Source organism: Anomaloglossus baeobatrachus, chromosome 2 (assembly GCF_048569485.1).
Source record: "Anomaloglossus baeobatrachus isolate aAnoBae1 chromosome 2, aAnoBae1.hap1, whole genome shotgun sequence".
Taxonomy (NCBI): domain Eukaryota; kingdom Metazoa; phylum Chordata; class Amphibia; order Anura; family Aromobatidae; genus Anomaloglossus; species Anomaloglossus baeobatrachus.
This window is the reverse complement of record NC_134354.1, coordinates 771,855,753-771,874,822: the sequence shown is the minus strand read 5'-3', so window position 1 is coordinate 771,874,822 and position 19,070 is coordinate 771,855,753. Positions and strand designations below refer to the sequence as shown.

At 54.0% G+C, this 19,070-nt stretch overlaps 1 protein-coding gene across 1 annotated transcript in view; it reads right to left on the bottom strand.

The window, feature by feature from the left end:
- EED (embryonic ectoderm development) overlaps window positions 1-19,070 on the bottom strand; it is an 84,030-nt gene that overhangs the window by 24,505 nt on the left and 40,455 nt on the right. Inside the window, exon 6 of the mRNA XM_075334705.1 lies at window positions 17,577-17,658. Coding sequence (XP_075190820.1) covers window positions 17,577-17,658 — 82 coding nt within the window. The remainder of the gene's footprint in view (window positions 1-17,576; window positions 17,659-19,070) is intronic.

Here is a 19,070-nt window from a genome sequence, read left to right as displayed (position 1 = left end):
CACTCTGAGAGCGGGATCTGGAGGGCCAAAGACACTCACAGGGGAGGAGACATGTACTCAGTGAGGAGTGTCTCTCCCCTGTGTAGAACGGCCGCTGGGCGGAGCCACGCTGTCCCTCTGCATGAATGACATGCGAGGGCAGTGAAACCGAAAGTAGGCCTCCGGCGAAGTCGGGGCCTAAATTTGATCGGTGCGGCCGGCGCGCAGGCACCATCGGCGCGGTTCTCAGGCGACAGCCAGAGAACCCGCCGGAAATGTCCTAAAAATCACTCAGCACACTCTCCCCAACAATAAAGTACAAAGGACCCCCATACAACAACGTCTCAGGTACTTAGCTTGCTGAGACGCAGGGCCATGTCCCTGGGGATGAGTGCTCCGTCCAGCAGGATCCTGAAGGGCTGCGGATGGAGACCGGTCTCCTGCCAAGCATGGAGAACCGTGCTGGCTCCCACTTCAAGCCAGAGCCCCGGAGGGATGGTGAAGGAGCACGGCATGTAAGGCTCCAGCCTGGGAATCAACCTTAACAGCACCGCCGACACAGTGGGGTGAGAAGGGACATGCCGGGGGTCCAGGCTTGGACCCGCTTTTCTTCAAACTCTTCCCAAAAAATGAAAAATCAGATGAGAATGCATGTGTGGATGTGACCTCCTGAACACAAAGCGATAAACTGGCTAGATCTGGCTCTCCAGGGGGTGTATAAGCTCAGAGGGAGGAGCTACACTTTTGAGTGTAGTACTTTGTGTGTCCTCCGGAGGCAGAAGCTGTACACCCAATGTCTGGGTCTCCCATAGGAACGATAAAGAAAAAGAGAATTTTGTTTACTTACCGTAAATTCTTTTTCTTATAGTTCCGACATGGGAGACCCAAACCATGGGTGTATAGCTTCTGCCTCCGGAGGACACACAAAGTACTACACTAAAAGTGTAGCGCCTCCCTCCGAGCATATACACTCCCCGGATGACAAATCCAACCAGTTTAGTGCCAAAGCTGAAGGAGGACATCCACCCATAAGTAGAGATAGAGTAAAACCCGGAATAACCGGAACTTCTGTCTACAACAACAGCCGGTGAAAACACACGGAACAAGAAAGCTGCCAACAGGCAACAGGGAGGGTGCTGGGTCTCCCATGTCGGAACTATAAGAAAAAGAATTTACGGTAAGTAAACAAAATTCTCTTTTTCTTTATCGTTCCTTATGGGAGACCCAAACCATGGGACGTCTCAAAGCAGTCCATGGGTGGGAAATAAACAGAAACTGAGAAGTAGGCGAAACCTAACTTCACAAATGGGCGACAGCCGTCCGAAGGATGCGTCTGCCCAAGCTCGCATCTGCCGAAGCATGAGCATGCACTTTGTAGTGCTTCGAAAGGGTGTGCAGACTAGACCAAGTGGCAGCCTGACAGACCTGCTGAGCCGTAGCCCAAGAGGCACCGACAGCTCTGGTCGAGTGCGCCTTAATCCCTGGCGGGGGAGGCATCTGAGAACATAGGTAGGCATCGGATATGGCCGACCTAATCCAATGAGCTAGGGTCGGTTTAGAAGCCGAGAGACCCTTGCGCTGACCTGTGGTCAGCACAAAAAGAGAGGTGCACCGCCTAAAAAAACAGCGGTGCGTGACACATAGATCCGGAGCGTCCGCACCAAATCTAAAGCATGCAACGCTTTCTCAAAGCGATGCACAGGGGCCGAACAAAGGGAAGACAATGAAATGTCCTGGTTAAGGTGGAACGGAGACACCACCTTAGGGAGAAGGCCCGGAGTTGGATGGAGAACCACCTTGTCTTGGTGAAAAAAACCAAAAAGGGTGACTCCGAAGAGAGCACAGTCAAATAAGAGACTCTCCTGAGAGAAATTATGGCCACCAGAAAAACCACTTTCTGTGAAAGACTAAACAACGAAACCTCCCTAAGAGGCTCAAAGGGGGGTTTCTGTAAGGCCATGAGGACCAAAGAAAGGTCTCAGGGATCCAGAGACCGCCGGTAAGGCGGAATGATGTGAGATGCGCCCTGCATGAAGGTGCGCACCTGGGCCAGTCGGGCGATACGCCGCTGACAGAGCCGAGACCTGTCCCTTGAGGGAATGAGGGACAGACCTAGCTGCAGGCCGGACTGTAGAAAGGACAGGATGGTCGGCAGGGAAAAAACGGCCAAGGAGCATGGCCGGAAGAACGACACCAGGACAGGAAAATTCTCCAAGTCCTGAGGTAAAACCTGGCCGAGGAAGACTTCCGAGCCTGAGTCATAGTGAAGATGACCTCGGAAGGAATGCCTGAAGCCGTAAGGATTCAGGGCTCAAGAGCCACACCGTCAATCTGAGAGCCGCAGAATTGTTGTGGAAAACGGACCCTCTGAGAGAACGTCTGGCCGGTCCGGGAGATGCCACAGCACCTCTACGAACAGACGGAGCAGGTCTGGGAACCAAGCTCGCCTGGGCCTGGGGCGATGAGTACGACCCGACGGCCCTCCATTTTGATCTTGCGCAGGACTCTGGGCAAGAGAGCTAGAGGGGGAAACACGTAGGCCAGACGGAACTGGGACCAATCTGGAACCAGCGCGTCCGCTGCCAAGGCCTGAGGATCGTGGGAGCGAGCCACGTAAACCGGGACCTTGTTGTTGTGCCGGGATGCCATTAGATCCACTCCCGGAGTGCCCCGCCTGCTAAATTGACCGGAACACTGCCGGATGCAGGGCTCACTCGCCGCTGTCCACGGTTTGACGGCTGAGATAATCTGCCTCCCAGTTTTCTGCGCCTGGGATGTGGACTGCGGATATGGTGGACTTTGAGTCCTCCGTCCACTGAAGGATACGTTGAACTTCCAACATTGCTAGGCGGCTGCGAGTCCTAGGACTACAGCCCTGATTTCCAGCACATTGATCGAGAGGGCTGATTCGGACGGAGTCCAAGTGCCCTGTGCTCGGTGGTGGAGAAACACTGCTCCCCAGCCGGATAGACTGGCATCCGTGGTGAGAATCACCCATGACGGGGCCAGAAAGGAGCGTCCCTGGTACAGAGAGAGGGGCTGAAGCCACCACTTAAAGAGAGCTCCTGGTCTGTGGCGACAGAGCCACCAGCCTGTGCAAGGAAGAAGTCCCTTGTCCCAACAGCGGAAAATGTCCAGCTGCAGGGGACGCAGATGGAACTGGCAAGGGGAACCGCTTCTATTGACGCCACCATCTGACCCAGCACCTGCATGAGGTGCCTGATGGAATGACGGCGGAGCCTCAGCAGAGAGCGAACCGCCAGATGAAGAGACTGCTGTTTGACTAAGGGCAGCTTCACAAGTGCCAGCAGAGTCTCGAATTGCATCCCTAGGTACGTAAGTTCCTGGGTCGGGGTCAGAGTGGACTTGCAAGCGTGGCGAGAGTGAGCGAGACACTCCGCTGACAGTCTGCACTGGATGAAGCCCTGACTAGAAGGGCGTCCAGGTAAGGAATCACTACCAACCCCTGGAGGAGCAGAACCGCAACTGGTGAATACACGAGGGGCCGTGGCTATCCCAAAGGGGAGAGCCACGAATTGGAAATGTTCCTCTCCGATTACAAAACGTAGCCAACGCTGGTGTGAAACTGCGAATGGCACATGCAGAGAGACATCTCTGATGTCGATGGATGCTAAGAAATCTCCTTGGGTCATTGACTGATCGCAGAGATTCCATGCAAAATTGCCGCACCTGAACATGCTTGTTGAGAAGCTTGAGATCCAGGTCGGAAAGCACCTTCCTTTTCGGGGACTAGGAAGAGATTTGAGTAGAAATCTCAGAACCGTTCCCAGTCGGGAACTGGTACAATTACTCCATTGGCCTGCAAGAATGCCACGGCCTGTGAGAAGGCGGCGGCCTTGGAGCAGGGGGGAGTTGACAGAAAAAATCTGTTTGGCGGGCTGGATAGAATTCCATTCTGTAGCCGTGGGAGATGGTAACCCACACCCACTGATCGAAGACATGTTGAAACCACACGTCGCCCAAGAGGGAGAGCCTGCCGCCGACCAAGGACGAGAGGAGGCTGCCTTGGTGCATCTGCGGACTTCTGAGGACGCGGCTTCATGCGCCAGTTGGTTTACGGACCTTGGCTGAGTTAGTGGACGAGGCCGAGGGCTTAGAGGACGACCAGTTAGAGGAAACGAAAGAAACGAAACCTCGACTGGTTCCTGCCCTGGAAGGTTTCCTGGGTTGTGGCATGGAAGTACTCTTCCTGCCAAAAGCTTCCTTAATAATTTCATCCAGTTGTTCACCGAATAGACTGGTCCCAGCAAAAGGGAGTCCAGCAAGGAACTTCTTAAGAAGCATCTGCCTTCCACTCTCGAAGCCACAGGAACCTGCGGATAGCGAGGGAAGTAGCCGAGGCCACCGTAGTGCGGTGACAGTCTCCAGCTATAGGATGAAAAGACTGAAGCCTGGAAGTTAAGGCAACCAATTCGGGCATAAAGGCCCTGGTGAGGGAATGCATCTCCTCCCGAGAAGCAGAGATGGCTTTGAGAGCCCGCACTGCTGCAAAAGATGGGGAGAACGAGGCCCCTGCCGCCTCATATATAGATTTGGCCAGAAGGACAACCTGGCGGACAGTGGGATCCTCAGAGAGGTGCCATCAGCCACTGATACAACTGTCCGGGCTGAAAGTCTAGACACCGGAGGGTCCACCCTTGGTGAATGAGCCCACTCCTTGACCACCACTGGTGGAAGGGGGAAACAGTCATCAGAACCACGCTCTGGGAAGCGTCTGTCAGGACAGGCTCTGGGCTTGGTCACAGTGACCTGAATGCTGGAGTGGATAAGGAACACACTCCTTGTTCTCTTAGGCAAGGTATACTGATGCTTTTCTGCCAAAGAGGGGTGCTCCCCTGATACAGGCGGATTGAGGCCCAGTACAAATATAATGGACGCAATCAAATCATTAGCATCTGCGTCACTTTCGGACAGATCAATGGGGTACATGGAGAGCGTCCGAGCCCCCAGTAAGGCATCCTCCTTGTCCTGCGAGTCAGCTCGTGAACCAGAGCCGCGGGGCGAGGAGGGAAAGGGGACCCTGCGTCTCCATTTTAGGAGGACGGGCTCCCAGATGAAGAATCCCCTGTGAGCTTTGCTGAGCGAGCCGTAGCAGCAGAAGCGCCCTGAGAAGGGGGCTGATGCATGCTCAGCAGTGTCCGGGACAGCTGTCCCCTGGAGAGAGGGATTCTACCCCGGAGCCGGAGCAGCCGGAGGGACCACTGGGGATAAGCCTCCAGGCTGAGGCACCACTATGTCAGAGCAGGCATCACAATGTGGTTATGTGCTCGGTACAGACAGTACAAATCAACATGCGGTGCATAATAAAAAACAGCCTTGCAGCCCTGCACTGATATGAGACATGCTGCAGAAGTGGGGGCTCTGTCCAGAAAGACCCCCAGCAGAGTATATAAACAGAGTATATAAGCAGCAGCACAACCAGAGGTTGTGGCTTGCCAGACCGTTTAACATAACATCTCTGTGCCCTCCAGATTCCCCAGAAGTGGGGGCTTTTCGGAAAAAAACCCCCAGCAGAGTATATAAACAGAGTGTATAAGCAGCTGCACAACCGGAGGTTGTGGCTTGCCAGACTGTTTAACATAGGGGCATCTCTGTGCCCTCCAGATCCCCCAGAACTGGGGGCTCTGTCCCAGGCCCCCATTTGTCCCAATGTGTTTGCAGACATTGATCTCTGTGCCCTAGAACGCTGAGAAAATGGCGTCCGCAGCGAGGAGAGGGGGCGGGGCCTACTCAGAGCAGGACGGAGGGCAAATGAGGCATACAGGGGAGGGAAGCTTTCCTCAGTGAGGAGTGTCCCTTCCCTGTGCTGAGCAGCCGGTGGGCGGAGCCACCCTGTCTCACTGCACTGACTGACATAGAATCGAAACTAGGCCTCAGGCGAAGCCGGGGCCTAGATTTAAACATGCGGCCAGCGTGCAGGCACCATCGGCGCGGTTCTCCAGTGAAAACTGGAGAACCGGCCGGAAATGTTAAAACATACATATAACACATTCTCCCCCACAAATAAAGTACAAGGGACCCCTAGAAAGACCACTTTCTGTGGTAATAACGTCTCAGTACTTAGCTTGAGACGCAGGTGCCAGGTCCCTGGGGGGTCATCGCTCCGTCCGGCAGGATCCTGAACAGGGCTGCGGATGGAGACCGGTCTCCTGCAAAGCAGTGAGAACCGTGATGGCTCCCACTTCAAGCCAGAGCCCCAAGGGATGGCGAAGGAGCGCGGCATGTGAAGGCTCCAGCCCTGAAATCAACCTTAACAGCACCGCCGACACAGTGGGGTGAGAAGGGACATGCCGGGAGTCCAGATTGGACCCGCTTTTCTTCCAAATCTTTGAAATCAAAAGTCAGAGGATGCATGTGTGTGTGTGACCTCCTGAACACAAAGCATTGAACTGGTTGGATTTGTCATCCGGGGAGTGTATATGCTCGGAGGGAGGAGCTACACTTTTAGTGTAGTACTTTGTGTGTCCTCCGGAGGCAGAAGCTATACACCCATGGTTTGGGTCTCCCATAAGGAACGATAAAGAAATATATATATATATATATACACATACATACACACACACATACATACACACACGTTTAGTATCTAAGTATTGGTAAAATTAAAAAATATCCCCAAAAAAATTTAATTTTTTGTTTGTAATTTCAGCGCACTTGGCTTTTTCTCCCCTGCTTTCCAGTGCATCACATAAAAAAAAATCAACAAACTCATCCCGCAAAAAGAAGGGAATTTTGTTTACTTACCGTAAATTCCTTTTCTTCTAGCTCCAATTGGGAGACCCAGACCATTGGGTGTATAGGCTATGCCTCCGGAGGCCGCACAAAGTATTACACTAAAAGTGTAAAGCCCCTCCCCTTCTGCCTATACACCCCCCGTGCTCCCACGGGCTCCTCAGTTTTGGTGCAAAAGCAAGAAGGAGGAAAAAATTATAAACTGGTTTTAAGTAAATTCAATCCGAAGGAATATTGGAGAACTGAAACCATTCAACATGAACAACATGTGTACACAAAAAAACAGGGGCGGGTGCTGGGTCTCCCAATTGGAGCTAGAAGAAAAGGAATTTACGGTAAGTAAACAAAATTCCCTTCTTCTTTGTCGCTCCATTGGGAGACCCAGACCATTGGGACGTCCAAAAGCAGTCCCTGGGTGGGTAAAATAATACCTCGTAATAGAGCCGTAAAACGGCCCCTTCCTACAGGTGGGCAACCGCCGCCTGAAGGACTCGTCTACCTAGGCTGGCATCCGCCGAAGCATAGGTATGCACCTGATAGTGTTTCGTGAAAGTGTGCAGGCTCGACCAGGTAGCCGCCTGACACACCTGCTGAGCCGTAGCCTGGTGCCTCAAAGCCCAGGACGCACCCACGGCTCTGGTAGAATGGGCCTTCAGCCCTGAGGGAACCGGAAGCCCAGCAGAACGGTAAGCTTCGAGAATTGGTTCCTTGATCCACCGAGCCAGGGTTGATTTGGAAGCCTGTGACCCTTTACGCTGGCCAGCGACAAGGACAAAGAGTGCATCCAAGCGGCGCAAGGGCGCCGTACGAGAAATGTAGAGTCTGAGTGCTCTCACCAGATCTAACAAGTGCAAATTCTTTTCACATTGGTGAACTGGATGAGGACAAAAAGAAGGTAAGGAGATATCCTGATTGAGATGAAAGGGGGATACCACCTTAGGGAGAAATTCCGGAACCGGACGTAGAACCACCTTGTCCTGGTGAAACACCAGGAAAGGGGCTTTGCTTGACTGCGCTGCTAGCTCAGACACTCTCCGAAGAGAAGTGACTGCAACTAGGAAAACCACTTTCTGCGAAAGGCGTGAGAGAGAAATATCTCTCATTGGCTCGAATGGTGGTTTCTGAAGAACCCTCAGCACCCTGTTCAGATCCCAGGGTTCTAAAGGCCGCTTGTAAGGAGGAACGATGTGACAAACCCCCTGCAGGAACGTGCGTACCTGTGGAAGCCTGGCAAGGCGCTTCTGGAAAAACACAGAGAGCGCTGAGACTTGTCCCTTAAGGGAGCCGAGCGACAAACCCTTTCCCAGTCCAGATTGAAGGAAGGACAGAAAAGTGGGCAAGGCAAAAGGCCAGGGAGAAAAACCCTGAGCAGAGCACCACGACAGGAAAATTTTCCACGTCTTGTGGTAGATCTTGGCGGACGTTGGTTTCCTAGCCTGTCTCATAGTGGCAATGACGTCTTGAGATAACCCTGAAGACGCTAGGATCCAGGACTCAATGGCCACACAGTCAGGTTGAGGGCCGCAGAACTCAGATGGAAAAACGGCCCTTGGGATAGCAAGTCTGGTCGGTCTGGTAGTGCCCACGGTTGGCCGACCGTGAGATGCCACAGATCCGGGTACCACGACCTCCTCGGCCAGTCTGGAGCGACGAGGATGACGCGGCGGCAGTCGGCCCTGATCTTGCGTAACACTCTGGGCAACAGTGCCAGCGGAGGAAACACATAAGGGAGCTGAAACTGCGACCAATCCTGAACTAAGGCGTCTGCCGCCAGAGCTCTGGGATCTTGAGACCGTGCCATGAACATCGGTACCTTGTTGTTGTGCCGGGACGCCATGAGGTCGACGTCCGGCACCCCCCAGCGGCAACAGATCTCCTGAAACACGTCCGGGTGAAGGGACCATTCCCCTGCGTCCATGCCCTGGCGACTGAGATAATCTGCTTCCCAGTTTTCCACGCCTGGGATGTGAACTGCAGAGATGGTGGAGGCCGTTGCTTCCACCCACAGCAAAATCCGCCGGACTTCCTGGAAGGCTTGCCGACTGCGTGTGCCGCCTTGGTGGTTGATGTATGCCACCGCTGTGGAATTGTCCGACTGAATTCGGATCTGCTTGCCTTCCAGCCACTGCTGGAACGCTTTCAGGGCAAGGTACACTGCCCGTATTTCCAGAACATTGATCTGAAGCGATGACTCTTGCTGGGTCCACGTACCCTGAGCCCTGTGGTGGAGAAAAACCGCTCCCCACCCTGACAGACTCGCGTCCGTCGTGACCACCTCCCAGGATGGGGGTAGGAAGGATTTCCCCATCGATAATGAAATGGGAAGAAGCCACCACCGAAGGAAAGCTTTGGTCGCTTGAGAGAGGGAGACAGTCCTGTCGAGGGACGTCGGCTTCCTGTCCCATTTGCGTAGGATGTCCCATTGAAGAGGACGCAGGTGAAACTGCGCGAAAGGGACTGCCTCCATTGCTGCCACCATCTTCCCCAGGAAGTGCATGAGGCGCCTCAAGGGGTGTGACTGGCCTTGAAGGAGAGATTGCACCCCTGTCTGTAGTGACCGCTGCTTGATCAGTGGAAGCTTCACTATCGCTGAGAGGGTATGAAACTCCATGCCAAGATATGTCAGCGATTGGGCCGGTGTCAGATTTGACTTCGGAAAATTGATGATCCACCCGAAACTTTGGAGAGTCTCCAGGGTAGCTTCGAGGCTGCGTTGGCATGCCTCTTGAGAGGGTGCCTTGATCAGCAGATCGTCCAAGTACGGGATCACCGAGTGACCCTGAGAGTGTAGGACCGCTACTACAGTAGCCATAACCTTGGTAAAAACCCGTGGGGCTGTTGCCAGACCGAACGGCAGTGCCACGAACTGCAGGTGTTCGTTTCCTATGGCGAAGCGCAGGAAGCGCTGGTGCTCCGGAGCAATCGGTACGTGGAGATAAGCATCTTTGATATCGATCGATGCAAGGAAATCTCCTTGGGACATTGAGGCGATGACGGAGCGGAGGGATTCCATCCGGAACCGCCTGGTTTTTACGTGTTTGTTGAGCAGTTTCAGGTCCAGGACAGGGCGGAAAGACCCGTCCTTCTTTGGGACCACAAACAAGTTGGAGTAAAAACCGTGGCCCTGTTGCTGAAGAGGAACAGGGATCACCACTCCTTCTGCCTTCAGAGTGCGCAGCGCCTGCAGAAGAGCCTCTGCTCGCTCGGGAGGCGGGGATGACCTGAAGAATCGAGTCGGGGGACGAGAGGTGAACTCTATCTTGTAACCGTGAGACAGAATGTCTCTCACCCAGCGGTCTTTTATTCGTGGCAGCCAGGTGTCGCAAAAGCGGGAGAGCCTGCCACCGACCGAGGATGCGGAATGAGGAGGTCGAAAGTCATGAGGAAGCCGCTTTGTTAGCTGCCCCTCCGGTGGTCTTTTTAGGACGTGACTTAGACCGCCATGCATCAGAGTTACTTTGCTCTTTCTGAGGCCTTTTTGACGAGGAGAATTGGGACCTGCCCGCGCCCCGAAAGGACCGAAACCTCGACTGCCCTCTGCTCTGTTGGGGTATGTTCGGTTTGGGCTGGGGTAAGGATGTATCCTTTCCCTTGGATTGTTTGATGATTTCATCCAAACGCTCGCCAAACAATCTGTCGCCAGAAATTGGCAAACTGGTTAAGCGCTTTTTGGAAGCAGAATCTGCCTTCCATTCCCGTAGCCACAAGGCCCTGCGGAGAACCACCGAATTGGCGGCTGCCACCGCCGTGCGGCTCGCAGAGTCCAGGACAGCATTAATAGCGTAAGACGCAAATGCCGAGGTCTGAGTGGTAATGGACGCCACTTGTGGCGCGGACGTGCATGTGGCTGCTTCGATTTGCGCTTGACCAGCTGAGATAGCTTGTAGCGCCCATACGGCTGCGAATGCTGGAGCAAAAGAAGCGCCGATCGCTTCATAGATGGATTTCAACCAGAGCTCCATCTGCCTGTCAGTGGCATCTTTGAGTGAAGCCCCATCTTCCACTGCAAGTATGGATCTAGCTGCCAGTCTGGAGATTGGAGGATCCACTTTGGGACACTGAGTCCAACCTTTAACCACGTCAGTTGGAAAGGGATAACGTGTATCCTTAAGGCGCTTAGAAAAACGCTTATCTGGACAAGCATGGTGATTCTGGACTGCCTCTCTGAAATCAGAGTGGTCCAGAAACATACTCGGTGTAAGCTTGGGGAACCTGAACCGGAATTTCTCCTGCTGAGAAGCCGACTCCTCTGCTGAAGGGACTGAGGGAGAAATATCCAGCATTTGATTGATGGATGCAATAAGATCGTTCACTATGGCGTCCCCGTCTGGAGTATTAAGATTGAGAGCGGCCTCAGGATCAGAATCCTGATCAGCTACCTCCGCTTCATCAACTCGAGATTCCCCTCGCTGAGACCCTGAACAATATGATGATGTCGAGGGAAAATCTAAGCGAGCTCGCTTAGTCGGTCTGGGGCTGGGGTCTGTGTCAGAACCCTCAGCCTGGGATCCATGAGATACCCCGGGAGGACATTGTTGGTCCAGCTGAGGTGGGCCAGGGAACAAAGATTCAACAGAGTCCCTGTGCTGAGATACCGGCCTCTACTGCAAGGCTTCTAGTATCTTAGCCATAGTCTCAGAGAGTTTTGCAAACTCTGTCCCCGTCACCTGGACATTGTCAGCAGGTGGCTCCCCCTGGGCCCCTCTTAGCAGAGGCTCTGGCTGAGTAAGTGTCACAGGGCCCGAGCACTGTATACAATGAGGGTCAGTGGAACCTGCCGGTAGCGGGGTCGTACATGCGGCGCAGGCAGTATAATAAGCCTGTGTTTTGGCACCCCTGCCTTTTGTGGGCGCCATGCTATTATCTTCCCTGAGCAACACAATAGGGTATATAGCCAGAAATCAACTGTGCACCATACAGTGTAAAGTGTATACCATAAACATATACAGTATAGTTACACTACTGCACAATGGGGCTAGCACCACAGGTGCTGCTTACCACCCGCTTCAAGCGGTTGTGAGGCCACCCAAGTCCCTGCCTGGGTCTCCCAGACTTTGTCCCCCTCTGCTGCGTCCGAGGAGCTGACAGGAATGGCTGCCGGCGTCCTGAGGAGAGGAGGGAGTCGTGGGCGTGGCCGAGAAAGTGCGGGAACTGGAGCCGCACTGTGCACAGTGAGAGGGGTGGAGTATGCAAAGCATGCTCCAGCCCTCAGTGCTGCTCGTTCTGTGCAGCTTCCCGCCCTTCCCCTGCCTGTCAGGGCTGAGGGCGGGAGGAAAAGGAAACTAGGCCGCAAAAAGCCGGGGACTCGAGTAATAAGCGCGGCCGCCGTATATGCGCGGCCAGCGCGGAAGTCCCCAGCGCACTACAAGTCCCAGCCGCGCCGCAGTGTTTCCGTGGCAGCGGCGGTCAGCGCGGCAGTCCCTATACATAAAACACACTCAGCAACGCTGAGTGTGTAATGGCACATTTTAACCCGGTCAGCGCCGCGGTCCCCGGTGCACTAGCACACCCAGCAAAGCTGTAGTGTTGCTGTGCGCGGTCCCCACAGGGATACAGAGTACCTCCAAGTAGCAGGGCCATGTCCCTGAACGGTACCCGGCTCCTATCCAGCAGGCTCCACAGGAGTTGTGGATGAAGCACGGTCTCAGTGCCTGGAGACCGATAGGATCCCACTTCACCCAGAGCCCTGAGGGGGATGGGGAAGGAAAACAGCATGTGGGCTCCAGCCTCCGTACCCGCAATGGATACCTCAACCTTAACAACACCGCCGACAAGAGTGGGGTGAGAAGGGAGCATGCTGGGGGCCCTATATGGGCCCACTTTTCTTCCATCCGACATAGTCAGCAGCTGCTGCTGACCAATCTGTGGAGCTATGCGTGGATGTCTGCCTCCTTCGCACAAAGCAAAAAACTGAGGAGCCCGTGGGAGCACGGGGGGTGTATAGGCAGAAGGGGAGGGGCTTTACACTTTTAGTGTAATACTTTGTGCGGCCTCCGGAGGCATAGCTATACACCCAATGGTCTGGGTCTCCCAATGGAGCGACAAAGAAATAAGCCCTTATATGAATGTGTAAATGAAAGAATAAAAAAAAGTTATAGCTCTTGCAAAAAGGAGACGAAACAACAAAAACGTAAAACCGGAAGGGTTAGAGCAGAGGTCTCAAACACGCAGCCCCCGAGGCTGCTTGTTGCGGTCCGCAAACCCCATGACAATCGCGGCCCTATGTCGGCGCTGGCAGGGCTTTACTACAGTTGAATCATTTACTGTGACGCGCAGAGGAGCTGTCTGCACTGTACCAGGGGCTGCCACCAGCCAATCAAATGCAAGGAGGTGACGTTGCTGTATGACGTCACCTCCTTGCATCTGATTGGCAGCCCCTGGTACAGTGCAGACACTGCAAATGATTCAACTGTAGTAAAGCCCTGCCAGCGTAGACCACCGGCATAGGTCCACGATTGTCACGGGTTCTGTGGGCCGCAACAAGCAGGTAAGGGGGAACTGAAGATAGGTGAAGAGAATTTGGGTTTTTTGCGTATTACTAAAGGATGGGCACAATACTACTGGGCACAAGACAAGGATGAGCAAAATACTACTGGGCACAAGACCACAAGAATGGGCACAATACCACAAGGATTGCCACAATACCACAAGAATGAGCACAATACTTCTGGGCAATACCACAAGGAAGGGCATAGTATTACTGGGCACAATACCACAAGGATGAGCACAATACCACAAGGATGGACACAATACTACTGGGCAAAATACCACAAGGATGGACACAATACTACTGGGCAAAATACCACAAGGATGGACACAATATTACAAGAATGAGCACAATACTACTGGGCACAATAGTACAAAGATGGGCACAATACTACTGGGCACAATAGTACAAAGATGGGCACAATACTACTGGGCACAATAGTACAAAGATGGGCACAATACTACTGGGCACAATAGTACAAAGATGGGCACAATACTACTGGGCACAATAGTACAAAGATGGGCACAATTCTACTGGGCACAAAACTACAAGGATGGGTACAATACCACAAGGAAGGGTAACATTACTACTGGGCACAAGGATGGGGGACATTACTGCAGCATGGAATATTACTACAAGATGTTGGCTAACACTGTATGATGCTGCTAATTGTAAAACAATATTATAAGAAGGTGATAGAATGTAAAACAATTCAAAATAAAGCATGACTTTGCCGTTAAAAATGCTTTTTTATATATAAACTTAAAGGGGTGGTTCACCCATATTTTTTATTGTCTAGATCGATATTATATTGAGAAACAATGTTTCTCTCAAATACCTTGTGTTGTCAATAGTGCCTGTGAGAGGCGCTATTGCAGACCGCTGCTCCCCGTCCAGTGACGTACCCGTCCAATGCTGCCTCGTCACATCCGTGCAGCCGGCTACATTCTGAGCCCATCTGCTCCCTGCTCCTCCTCCCTCACAGCACGTCTCTTGCTTGCAGCGTTCTGCGAGGGGGGAGGGGGGAGGGGGGAGGAGCGAGGAGGGAGGGGGGGAGCAGGAGACGCGCCGTGCTAGGAGGGAGGAGCGAGGAGGGAGGAGGGAGGGGGGAGGAGGGAGGGCGGAGGAGGGAGGGGGGAGCAGGAGACGCGCCGTGCTAGGAGGGAGGAGGAGGGAGGGGGAGCAGGAGACGCGCCGTGCTAGGAGGGAGGAGGGAGGGGGGAGGAGGGAAGAGGGAGGGGGGAAGAGGGAGGGGGGAGGAGGAGATGCGCCGTGCTAGGAGGGAGGAGGGAGGGGGGAGGAGGAGGGAGGGGGGAGGAGGGAGGAGGGAGGGGGAGGAGGGAGGGGGAGGAGGGAGGGGGGGAGCAGGAGACGCGCCGTGCTAGGAGGGAGGAGCGAGGAGGGAGGAGGGAGGGGGAGGAGGGAGGAGGAGACGCGCCGTGCTAGGAGGGAGGAGGGAGGGGGGAGGAGGGAGGGGGGAGGAGGGAGGGGGGAGGAGGGAGGGGGGAGGAGGGAGGGGGGGAGCAGGAGACGCGCCGTGCTAGGAGGGAGGAGCGAGGAGGGAGGAGGGAGGGGGGAGGAGGGAGGGGGGGAGCAGGAGACGCGCCGTGCTAGGAGGGAGGAGGGAAGAGGGAAGAGGGAGGAGGGAGGAGGGAGGAGGGAAGAGGAAGGAGGGAGGAGGGAGGAGGGAGGGTGGAGGGGGAAGGGGAGGGGGGAGGGGGGAGGGGGAGGGGGAGGGGGGAGGAGGGAGGGGGGAGGAGGGAGCAGGAGACGCGCCGTGCTAGGGGGGAGGGGGGAGCAGGAGACGCGCCGTGCTAGGAGGGAGGAGGGAAGAGGGAAGAGGGAGGAGGGAGGAGGAAGGAGGGAGGAGGGAGGAGGGAGGGGGTAGGGGGAAGGGGAGGGGGGAGGGAGGAGGGGGAGGGGGGAGGGGGGAGGAGGGAGGGGGAGGAGGGAGGAGAGAGGGGGGAGGAGGGAGGGGGGAGGAGGGAGCAGGAGACGCGCCGTGCTAGGGGGGAGGGGGGAGCAGGAGACGCGCCGTGCTAGGAGGGAGGAGGGAGGGGGGGAGCAGGAGACGCGCCGTGCTAGGAGGGAGTAGGGAGGAGGGAGGGGGGGGGAGCAGGAGACGCGCCGTGCTAGGAGTTAGGAGGTTGGGGGGAGCAGGAGACGCGCCGTGCTGTGCTAGGAGGGAGGGGGGAGGAGGGAGGGGGGAGCAGGAGACGCGCCGTGCTAGGAGGGAGGAGGGAGGGGGGAGCAGGAGACGCACCGTGCTAGGAGGGAGGAGGGAGGGGGGAGCAGGAGACGCGCCGTGCTAGGAGGGAGGAGGGAGCAGGAGACGCGCCGTGCTAGGAGGGAGAAGGGAGGGTGGGAGCAGGAGACGCGCCGTGCTAGGAGGGAGAAGGGAGGGGGAGCAGGAGACGCGCCGTGCTAGGAGGGAGAAGGGAGGGGGGGGAGCAGGAGACGCGCCGTGCTAGGAGGGAGAAGGGAGGGGGAGCAGGAGACGCCCCGTGCTAGGAGGGAGAAGGGAGGGGGAGCAGGAGACGCGCCGTGCTAGGAGGGAGAAGGGAGGGGGAGCAGGAGACGCGCCGTGCTAGGAGGGAGAAGGGAGGGGGGGGAGCAGGAGACGCGCCGTGCTAGGAGGGAGGAGGGAGGGGGGGGAGCAGGAGACGCGCCGTGCTAGGAGGGAGGAGGGAGCAGGAGACGCGCCGTGCTGTGCTAGGAGGGAGGAGGGAGGGGGGGAGCAAATTGGCTGTGACAGCAGTGAAACACCGCTCACAGCTCAGAGTCTGGAAGACTGTAGCCGGCTGCACGGATGTGACGAGGCAGCATTGGACGGGTACGTCACTGGACGGGGAGCAGCGGTCTGCAATAGCGCCTCTCACAGGCACTATTGACAACACAAGGTATTTGAGAGAAACATTGTTTCTCAATATAATATCGATCTAGACAATAAAAAATATGGGTGAACCACCCCTTTAACTAAACAAAAAAGTGCAGGTTTGTTCTAATAAACAAGCAAAAAATGTGGAAAAAAGTGATGCAAAGATGTATAGAAAAAAAAAAAAAAAAACATGGAATCATTAAAAATGTCACTTGGCCCTGCAAAGAATGCGGCCCCTCTGTTTTTTTTTTCTATATACGGCCCATACACCCAGCTGAGTTTGAAACCCCTGGGTTAGAGGGATTCTGTCATCTTTCACCGGCTGCATTATTGCATGTTTTATTGTATGTTTTATTCTGAAATGCGGCTGTTTTTGTTGAAAACGCTTTTACCCGTGGTACTTGGGTTAGGGCCACACGGCGAGTAAAATGAGACAAGTGGAATGCAATACAAAAAAAAATGCATTGCAATAGGACTAATGTTACTCTATGTGGCCATTCCAATCAGCAATTGTTTTCTCAAGTGGAGCCACAATGAGAAAACAATCACAGCATGCTGCAGGTGTCAGGGAGAGATGGATCACTTGCACCCATACAAGTCTATGGTTGCAAGTGAAACATTGGACCAATCTTGCATCGGACTGCGAGATCAGATCACAGTATAATGACACTTGGCTCACGATCGCAGCAGATCGCATCCGATGGCATACGCTCATGTGGCCCGAGCCTAAGGGTTTAGGGTATGTGCGCACGTTGCTTTTTACCTGCTTTTTACCTGCTTTTTTGCTGCTTTTTCTTCTGCGCTGTTTAATGCCAAAATGGATGTGTTCTTCTATTCAAGCAAAGTCTATGGGAATTTGGGTTTCTTGTTCACACTATGTTGTTCAAAATGCTGCCTTTTTGTGGCAGAACTTTGGTCAAAAACTCAGCTTTTCAAAGAAGCAACATGTCAATTGTTTTTGCCATTTGGGTTTTGCACTGCAAAGCTGAGTTTTTGACCAAAGTTCTGCCACAAAAAGGCAGCATTTTGAACAACATAGTGTGAACAAGAAACCCAAATTCCCATAGACTTTGCTTGAATAGAAGAACACATCCATTTTGGCATTAAACAGCGCAGAACAAAAAGCAGCAAAAAAGCAGGTAAAAAGCAGGTAAAAAGCAACGTGCGCACATACCCTTAGAGTGATTAGTCAGTGATATGTCTCCTTATACACAACACACAATCCTTTCCCTCTTTTTCAGCACCAAATCCAATCATCTGTATGGGATGACCATCGCATATGAGGACTTGGCCATGATGGGAATTAAGTCCAGTCCTGGCGGCTTGGCTTGGCTTGGCTTGTGGTGCGGCCATACTACTCGCTCCCCGCGCTGTATATACGCAAGGTGTGGCTGACATTCTTCACCAACGTCCCCTCCAGATAGTGTCGGATCTGGTCGCCATATGCATATGCTTCTAGTCTCGTCTTTTATTACTTACCTTTGCTGACAGATAACAGTAGGTTTGGATCACGTGGATGAAACTTGAGCTCGTTGATTGCATTGCCGTGGCCAACATAGTGCTGCATGGGGGGGGGGGGGGAGAGGGGGGGGTTGTTGAGACAGGAAAAAAAAAAAAACACCACATTTTAGAACTTTCATATAAGGAGACAGAAGCCAACCTGAAACAGCCTTTAGGACTCCGTCCAACCCTCTATACTGGTCACTTACTGGGAAGAAGGGAATTTTGTTACTTACCGTAAATTCCTTTTCTTCTAGCTCCTATTGGGAGACCCAGCCGATTGACGATTGGGTGTATAGCACTGCCTCCGGAGGCCACACAAAGCATTACACTAAAAAGTGTAAGGCCCCTCCCCTTCTGGCTATACACCCCCAGTGGGATCACTGGCTCACCAGTTTTAGTGCAAAAGCAAGAAGGAGGAAAGCCAAGAACTGGTTTAAACAAATTCACTCCGAAGTAACATCGGAGAACTGAAAACCATTCAACATGAACAACATGTGTACCCGAAAAACAACCAAAAATCCCGAAGGACAACAGGGCGGGTGCTGGGTCTCCCAATAGGAGCTAGAAGAAAAGGAATTTACGGTAAGTAACAAAATTCCCTTCTTCTTCGGCGCTCCATTGGGAGACCCAGACGATTGGGACGTCCAAAAGCTGTCCCTGGGTGGGTAAAGAAATACCTCATGTTAGAGCTGCAAAGACAGCCCCCCCCTACGGGGAGGCAACTGCCGCCTGCAGGACTCTTCTACCTAGGCTGGCGTCCGCCGAAGCATAGGTATGCACCTGATAATGTTTGGTGAAAGTGTGCAGACTCTACCAGGTAGCTGCCTGGCACACCTGTTGAGCCGTAGCCTGGTGTCGCAATGCCCAGGACGCACCCACGGCTCTGGTAGAATGGGCCTTCAGCCCTGATGGAACCGGAAGCCCAGCAGAACGGTAGGCTTCAAGAATTGGTTCTTTGATCCATCGAGCCAGGGTGGCTTTGGAAGCCTGCGACCCTTTGCGCTTACCAGCGACAAGGACAAAGAGTGCATCCGTGCAGCGCAGGGGCGCCGTGCGGGAAATGAAGATTCTGAGTGCTCTCACCAGATCCAACAAATGTAAATCCTTTTCATACCGATGAACTGCATGCGGATAAAAGGAAGGCAAGGAGATATCCTGATTAAGATGAAAAGAGGATACCACCTTAGGGAGAAACTCCTGAATGGGACGCAGCACTACCTTGTCCTGGTGGAACACCAGGAAGGGAGCCTTGGATGACAGCGCTGCTAGTTCAGACACTCTCCGAAGAGACGTGACCGCTACCAGAAAGGCCACTTTCTGTGAGAGTCGAGAAAGTGACACATCCCTCAGAGGCTCGAAGGGCGGCTTCTGGAGAGTAACAAGGACCTTGTTTAGATCCCACGGATCTAACGGCCGCCTGTACGGGGGTACGATATGACAAACCCCCTGCAGGAACGTGCGCACCTGAGA